This window comes from Lagopus leucura, unplaced genomic scaffold, assembly GCF_019238085.1.
Source record: "Lagopus leucura isolate 7727_CA_CO unplaced genomic scaffold, USGS_WTPT01 Super-Scaffold_100001, whole genome shotgun sequence".
Taxonomy (NCBI): Eukaryota; Metazoa; Chordata; class Aves; order Galliformes; family Phasianidae; genus Lagopus; species Lagopus leucura.
The window spans coordinates 101391745-101399679 of NW_024962262.1; the positions used below are offsets into that span (position 1 = coordinate 101391745).

The 7935-nt window shown below is 49.8% G+C and overlaps 1 protein-coding gene across 1 annotated transcript; it reads right to left on the bottom strand.

Moving 5' to 3' along the window:
* Positions 1-305: 305 nt before the first annotated feature.
* LAG3 (lymphocyte activating 3) lies at positions 306-5875 on the bottom strand. The gene is made up of 8 exons (XM_042866838.1): positions 5827-5875; positions 5495-5684; positions 5138-5364; positions 4634-4891; positions 4170-4463; positions 3546-3836; positions 3170-3285; positions 306-882 (listed from the first exon to the last, which is right to left on the bottom strand). Exons 1-8 carry the CDS (start codon positions 5873-5875, stop codon positions 775-777), a joined length of 1533 nt encoding a protein of 510 aa, XP_042722772.1. The 3' UTR covers positions 306-774.
* Between the last annotated feature and the right edge of the window lie 2060 nt (positions 5876-7935).

Genomic DNA, 7935 nt, shown 5'->3' on the forward strand with positions numbered 1-7935 from the left:
CAATTCTTTCTTCTCTAGTGACATTTAATTTCCCCTTTCCCACCATCATTTCAGAAAATGAAAAAGATTCAGAATTCAGAAATCAAAATTTCAGAAATTAACAGTCAACTTCAGCAAAGCCAAACTGTAAGAGAAAGGCAGCAAAGTCCTTAGAAGCCGCTTCATGCAAACTGAGATACTCCCAGAACCATCAGGAAGCATCCTCTACAAACACACAAAGGGACCAGAGTTTTTTTGGACATTTATTTTACGTTCTCAAATAATTTCTAATAAAATAAAATGCTCAAAATGTGTAATATGTGCAGTTCTCTGTAGGATCCCTTCTGCCACTGAATGAGTGCAGGAGCAGGGCAGTGCAGGGAGTGGGAGGAGAAACTGGGCATGGGGAGAAAACACCAACGGGTTGTCAGGGAGCTGGGCTCTGGCTGCCTCCTGCATTTGAGTGCCCAGCAGAGAAAGGCTGAGAGGGCAGTAAGGAGGGGCAAGAGCTGGGAGAGAGAAGTGAAACTGAAGCAGGCGATGGCTGCTGGCCCAAATGCTTCCAACAGCTCCAAAGCATCTGTGCTACCTGCTCCCTTATTGCAGTGGTGGCTTTCATCTTGTCTTGGTATGCAATTCCCAGCCTTTCTGCAGGTGCAGAGCTCCCACGGTCTCCTGAAATGCTCATGCCATCCCTAGACCCTCCTCAGAGGTCTGCATGTGCCCATTCCTCTTCAGCACAGCACACAGGGCTTCATCCTCCCATGCAGACCAGGCCTGGTGCCCATGCTCCAATCAGCACTCTGTTTGCTGGATTGTCTGTTTCTGGTTCTCTTCCATCTCCTTTGGCACAGTGACTGCATCTATCCGTTCCAGTGCTGGGAAGGAAGCAGGCAGACGCACCTGAAAGAGAAGAAGGGGGCAGCGTTAGGTGTTGGAGGGACATGGCACAATCTGGGGCTTCTCCCTGCCATGGAAGACACAGTCCTACTGCTCTCCATGACAAGGTTCCCATTGCCTCCTAGAGCCAAGGAAGACACGCCTGTCTGATGCCTGCAACTTCTGGGGAAGACTGGCTCAATGCTGCCCTCTCTGCAGTGTCATGGACAGAAGGGATAGAAAAGACAGGACATATTCAAGAGAGAGAGCAAAGAATGATCTGGGCAATTGTCAGACCATTGACAGGTTCAATTATATGCCAGATTTTAATAATAACTTTTCAGAGAGAATAATTACAGGCATGAAGCTTTGTGCAAAATGAGATAAGACCCAAATAAAGACAGAACCCATTCCACATCTTGCTTTAGCAAGTGACTTTCTAGATATTAGAAAAGAGGCAGAAATAATAGTTCCTGCTGGTGATAAAGTGTATTGTGCCACCTGGACAAAAAATGCAACTGGGAAATGGTATTAGTAGAATGGCATTGTAAGCGTGATCTCACATAAGGGGAAGGGACTGGGATTTTGCTGGCTGGTTTCTGCCAGCCAGTATAGAAATAGTAAGCACAGGTCTTCAAAGATCAGCTGTGGCACCAGTCAATAATGGCTGAGTATGTGAAAGTGCTGATCCGTGCTGTAGATGAGCCAAAGCTGATGTTTGGAAGAAGAAAATGTCACGTAAGACCCAGATATTTCAGTAGAATGGAATAAGGAGATGAAAGATGGTGAGTGAAACAGAACAGTGCCAACTGTACATTGGTGTGTTCAGGAATTCAGAACAGGAATGCCTACTGTGTTGTTAAGAGCTAAGGAAGGAATATCTGCGAGCCGCTGGTGTTTGACCCATGCAAGAAGAACAAATGTAGTATTAGAGAATGCCAGAAAAGAGAGGGAGAGAAAGAGAAGATATATTTGCTCCTCCTTATCTGCATTTTCACAAGGGATGAGCCCAACAGGGAGTTTCTGCTGAAAAGGTCCTGAGAACCATCAGTGGATCTCTGTTTCATCAGAAGAGGTTTGTTTACGTCACACAGCAAGGCCATGAGATCATATACAAATGCTGTGAGATGTTAATATTCTGGCTGGATTAGAGCTGTTTAAGCTAACAAAACTGGACATCTCTGTATCCTATTTGTGAGTGGGTTTGATCATCTTATCCTACCCCTAGGCTTGCACAGTCTGAAGGGTAACCCAGAAATCTACAGAAACTGTGGATTACTCTCTCAAATAACTATCAGTTCCAATTAAGAATGGATGATGAAGAACAAGTCACAGGTCACTCTGGCAATGCTCACAGTATTTTTTTAAAGTCCATCTCGCTCCTGTTCTGATGCTGCCTGTCTTCAGCTTCCAGCCACTGGGGTTTGCTGGGAATTTGCATCACTGCTGTAACATTCCTTCTCCAGCTCAGGGCAGGTTCAACCCCCCAGCCCCCTTGCTGAGCTAAGCGCCAACACCTGAGATCCCTCTGAGTCGTGGGCCACCACAGCAATGGAAGGTAATTTTCACTGTTGGCCCTCTCCAAGAAGCTAGGTAGAAGCAGCTACATCACACAGAGTGCTGCATATTCATGAGACGTGCCCCTTGCCAGCAAAGAGAAATCCTGACAGAAGAATTTGCCGTGAAGTTAATTTGTAAAGAAACCATGAGAAAAATGCAGAGAAACAGTGTGATTTGTCTGCACAATTTGTTTTCAGCAGCAAGCTGAGATACTGGAAGAAGTTGAGCAAATAAAGGGCAGTATCTTGCTGGAAGTGAATGGCAGAGGCAGGAAGGCTGAGCCAGCACAACAGACCTGAGTTAAGATCAGCATCCGGGAACCAACAGGCATTTGTATGAAATGAGAGACTGCTATTATATCAAAGCATCCAGGAAAACAAGAGGATACCCACAAAAGCCTGGAGGCTCACCTGCCTCAGTGTGGCTTGATCTCTATGAGAGTAAACAAGGAGCTTTTCAAGTCTGGGCTGCCGATGTCCCCTAAGACTTCCGACTCCTCCTTGGAGGTTCCTGACCTGCACCCAGTCACCAAACAAACCCTGGCACTAGCCAGACTTTCTGCTACCTGATGTATGACTTTCACCACACATCTATGCACCTTCAGCGCCACAGCCAGGGACTCATTCCACAGATTTCCCCTTTCATCCTCCAGCTCAGATATTTAATTGCTGGCTCCAGGGTACCCAAGGGGAAGGTCAAATAAGGGGCGATGTAGAGGAAAACTAACAGAAATGGCATGATGGGCACTTACCCTTTTTTGCAGTCCCAGAGCCAGAACACAGACCATAAGCAGGAAGAAGAGGGTGAGCATGAGCCCAAAAGTAACCTGACCACTGAAGATGGTGGGAGGGCTGGAGACCTGGGCACCTACAAGGAAGAACCACAATTAGGAAGGAGGCAAAGGTTTATTTTTCACTGGAGCAAGACTGGACTGCTCAAACAGAGGCAAACTGGAAAAGTATGAAAGCAACTGGATGGAGCAAAGGGGAGAACTGATGAGAGCTAAGACAAGATGGCAATTAGATGGGATTCAGTCAAAGGGGGGGGTGAGACCAAAAAAAGAAGTGACCAAGGGAATTAACAGAGTGAGAAGAAGGGGCTGGTTTCAGACGTGCAGGAGACAGTACCTGTGATCTGCAGTCCATACTCCACTGATCCTAGTCTGCCTTCTGGGCCATATACACTGCATTCCCAGATGCCCACATCCTTTTGTGACACTTGGGGTATTTCCAAGGTAGGGCCAGTCTGGACTCGGCTGTCCTTCAGGTTGTGGGAGGTGGCCACAGTCAACTTTTTGCCAGCAGAGGCAGAACTGAGGTGCTTCCACTGGAAATGTTCATGTCCCTGGGGATGTGTAAGGCTGCAGGTGAGCAGCAAATGAGATCCCTCAGAAACTGGTCCTTGGATGCCTGGGGTGACTACAGCAACGGAGAGAGCTACCTTCAGGAAAGTCAACAGGCAAATCCACATCTCTTCCTAAACCCTTCTTTTTCTATTACATGCCTCCTTCATTACCTCCTCTAATTTCTTTTTTCCCTCAGTCCTTCAGACAAATAACTAAGTTGCCCAGGAAAACCTCTGCTTTAAGAAGAGTCTAGTGCAGTGCAATGCCTCAAATAGAAACCTTGTTTTTCACCCTGGGGCAGGAATCTACAAGCAGGAGCAACCTACACTCACTGCAGTGATGCAGAAGGAGGTTTATCAGAGTAGGATCCCAACGGGGTGATGAACCTACCTGTCTTTCTTCTCACCTGTTATCACTGCCAAGGTCACGTCCCTGCTGAGCATCTTGTTGCCAACAGCAACAGCGCAGCAATACCGCCCTGCATCAACCGGCCCCACCACGGGGAGATGAAGGGGGAAGCTTCTGTTGCTCTGGTTCTGCAAGATGCTCCAGTTCTGCAAGTGTCCTCCTGCAAAGTGGCTCCAATGGGCTTTCACCACATGGATCCCAAAGGCACTGGGCAGGTAGTTCAGGGTGCATGGCAGGTCAACTGCAGAGCCAGCTGCGGCATAGACCACAGGGTTGGTTGGGCCATCGAAACCTAAGTGAGAAAGAGAGAGCACAATTTGGAGTGGTGGCTGGAAAGAGTACCATCTGGGGAATGAGGATAGGGTGAGAGCTGCGAAGCTGTAACTACTGGAGTTGGTCAGTGGCCATACAAAAGGAAGCAACTCAGAGAAGCTGGAGTAGCAATGCAGAGGCTGAACTCACCTAGAATTTGCAGACTGTGTGTGGCAGAAACGATTTCATTATCGGCGTATCTGAGCTGGCAGTGCCAGGATCCTGAGTCACTCACAGTGGGCCGGAGGATGTAGAGAGCCCCATGCAAGGAGCAGAAGGTCCCAGAGTTGAGGACTGGACGCCCATTGTGAAACCAGCATGTCTCCACCAGACTGGCCCGGTGGCTAGAATTGCAGCTCAGCAGAAGCGGCTCATTTTCTACCACAGGTCTGGGTGGACTGAGGGTTACTGCAACCAAAAAGGAAGGAGGGAAGTGAGGGCTAATCAGAGGAGGACCGCCAAGCCCTCCCTTTGTCCACCTTCTGTCCCAGCTTTGTCCTTCAGGCAGCCCTCTCCAAAAGCGAGAGTAGATGGCAGGAAGCTGTGGGCTTTCGGGGGGCCGCTGTCAGTACTCAAAACACTGTGCCAAACAACAACCCCCCCCCATACACCCTCCTAAAATCAAAGTTCTCCAAGGTTTCCACCTTCTCTTACCTGTAACTACCCCCAGCTCCACCTGGCAGCTCCGGACCTCCGTGTTGTAGGTCACCTGTGCCTCATACAGACCCGCATCGTCACTCCTGACTGGGTTGATACGCAGGGAGAAATTGCCATTGCGTAAGGCAGAGTCCAAGACTGACACCCGTGGCCTCATGGGCAGAGCCGTCTTCCGCAGGCCTGTGTACTCCACCTCCAGCACCACGTGCAGCTCCTGGGGGGCACTGAAACACGGACAAGAGGGCGTAGGTTTGCCGAGAGCAAAGGCTAGATCAAGGGCTGAGGCGGGAGAGAGAGGATGTGGGAAAGCACCCCTCCCCACAAGAAGACAGAATTGTGTTTGCCTTAGCTTACCTTGCCCCGTGCCGCTTCCAGAGCACGGATGTCCTGTCAGACAGCTGTTTCCTACTCTTCCCGCGCTTCCTGGGGCTCAGGTAGCAGGGCAGCAGAGTCGAACTCCCCTCTCTGGCCCACACCTTCTGCCCTCTGTTTTCTACCCCTGCTGCTCCTGGTAGGATGTTGCCTGCTGTAACGAGATGGAGGGCTGAGCAAAGGGTGGGGGGTCACAAAGTAGAGGGTGAAATCTAGCCATCTGCAGTTGAGGATGAAGGGCTTAAATAATGTGGAGGGGACAAATTCCTGGCTCACCCAGCTTCTCTGCCCTCCCTGCACTCAGTCCCTCTTACCGTCGACAGCCAGCAGAGCGAGGAGTAGCAGCGGGGGCACTGGCCTCATGGTGGCCTCCAGGAGACGTGAGAGCTGGTCTGCTCTTAGTGGGGTCTGAAGCTTTCAGAGATCAGCAAAAATAAGGCACGGGCAAGCAGGTGTTGGAGTGGGTGGGTGAACTGAGTGAAGGCCAGCTGGTCTTGCTTGCTTTCGTGCTCTCCTTCTGATCAAAGCATCTCCCTCTGCACCCTTATACTGTGGGTGGGCAGCTAATTTCCTCATATCACTAAGAAGATGCGTCACGACCAAGAAGCAGGCGTAGGGCTGAGGCATGTGAGGGCAGAGCTGAAGCCAGTGAGAGAGAGGAGGGGGGGGACCAGAGGCACTGCTCTAAGCATCTTTTAGTGGAAATTCTTTGGGTCGCTGTTGTTTTTCTTACAAGTTTTGCTTCTACACAGACAATGGAAAAAGTATAGAAGACACTTCCCAGCAAGTGCTCTTCATGTTTTTCTTTCATCTCTTGCCTTTTTTGGTTTGATCTTTCCGCCTCTCACAGCTTATTTCTAATTCTTTCAGGGCTTTTCAGAACTTGTAATTTTTTTTTTTTTTCTGATGATATCCCCCTCCTCTATCCTCTTCCATTCCTCAATGTATTTCGGGGCATTTTTTTCGATTGGTCAGTTTAAAGGCAGCATGAGAAAAGGGTCTGTGGTGAGTTACATGTCCTCAAGGGTCTGTGAGCAAGCTGAGGTGGTCCAAGACAAGACAAGGTCATCCACGTGGAAGTGGCAGTAGAGGAAGTGCCCAGGACAAGTGACCAGCACTGAGAAGGAGGGGCTGCACGCTGTGACACTGTGTGGAGAAAACATCCTTCTCCAGGACAGCTGGGGAAAATCCACCTGGGCTGTGCACTGAGAGGACTTGCTTTGGCTCCCATTTAGCTCTCATGCTGGGCGAGCACATTTCCACTCATGTGCCTCACCCCAGGCCCCCCGTTACCTTAGAGAATCCCCACTGTCATGGCTCACACGTTCCAGCAGCCCACTGGTTCTGACTCTTTCAGACTTAATCATCCTTCTGTGTGTGGTGTCAGACACCCAAGTCCCTTAGCTGGGTGGGCTGGGGCTTTTCTTGGGGCTAGAGGAAGGGAGGTGAAGGTGGCTGCCTCACTGCTGAGGCATCCTTGCTTACTTTCTAGCTTTCCTCAGCCAGGTGGTGCGGGTGGAGGATAAAAGAGACCATAAAAGAGTGGTGTGCCTTACTGAAGCAGCAACCTGTTGTGGTGGCTGCTCTCATCTCTGCTGCTGCACACAGCTCTTCTGCCCCCTGAGGAATGTGATCAGTATGAAGTGTATGGGAACTGGGAACAACCTTGTGATTGCTGGGGGAGGATTTTGCAGCCCTTCATGCCCTCTGCGTTACACAGCCCATGGGATCACGTTGAGGGGAGGAGAGAAGCTGGGGGGGGTAGTTGTGATGGTTGGGGGGAAGTGTGTTTTTCTCCTGCTATAGAAAAACTGTTTGTGGTGTCCAAGCAGAAAACGTCAACATCTCTTTCCCCTGAGTCAGCAGTGTGAGGATGGTGTGAGTGTGTGGGTGAGGATGAGAGCGTGCAAAGAGATGGAACTATGGTGGGGCCACACATGCAGCTCTGCAGCCCATTGCCACCTGACACCTCTGACCTGCCTGTATGTCCCTGGGCGTGCTGAGCTCCCTGCTCACCTTCTGTCCCTACTTTTCACTCCTAGAAGCTGCTTCCTGGTACCCTTCCCACCAATCCCCCAAAACACCCTCAGTTCTGCTCTAGAAAATGCTTCTTTCTGATAGAAGCCAGCAAAACATGCAGGTGCTGCTGCCACTTCCCAGTAGACAGCCACAAGGGCTGATGGAGAGCTCTAGAGAGTGGCAGCAGCTGTCTGGCACTGGAGGGGGGCATTATAATGCTGAGCAGTCATGTTGTGAAATGAAGGTTTTGGAGGCACTGTTTTACTCATCGTCAGATTATCTTCAACAAAGACACAGATGACGTTTCTCCCCAACAACCCATTTTAAATGCTGACTTGACTTCCTTGAGTGGCATTTTTGTCATCTCCCAGAACAGAACCTTGCAGCAGAAATGACAATGACCA

What these genes read in the sequence shown, in the direction of transcription:
- LAG3 (XM_042866838.1), bottom strand. Translation starts at nt 5,875, where the DNA reads ATGAGGCCAGTGCCCCCGCTGCTACTCCTCGCTCTGCTGGCTGTCGAC. An exon ending in CGCTCTGCTGGCTGTCGACG is followed by an intron (nt 5,685 to 5,826) that starts GTAAGAGGGACT and finishes CCCTTTGCTCAG; the next exon opens with CCCTCCATCTCGTTACAGCA. An exon ending in TGGAAGCGGCACGGGGCAAG is followed by an intron (nt 5,365 to 5,494) that starts GTAAGCTAAGGC and finishes TCCGTGTTTCAG; the next exon opens with TGCCCCCCAGGAGCTGCACG.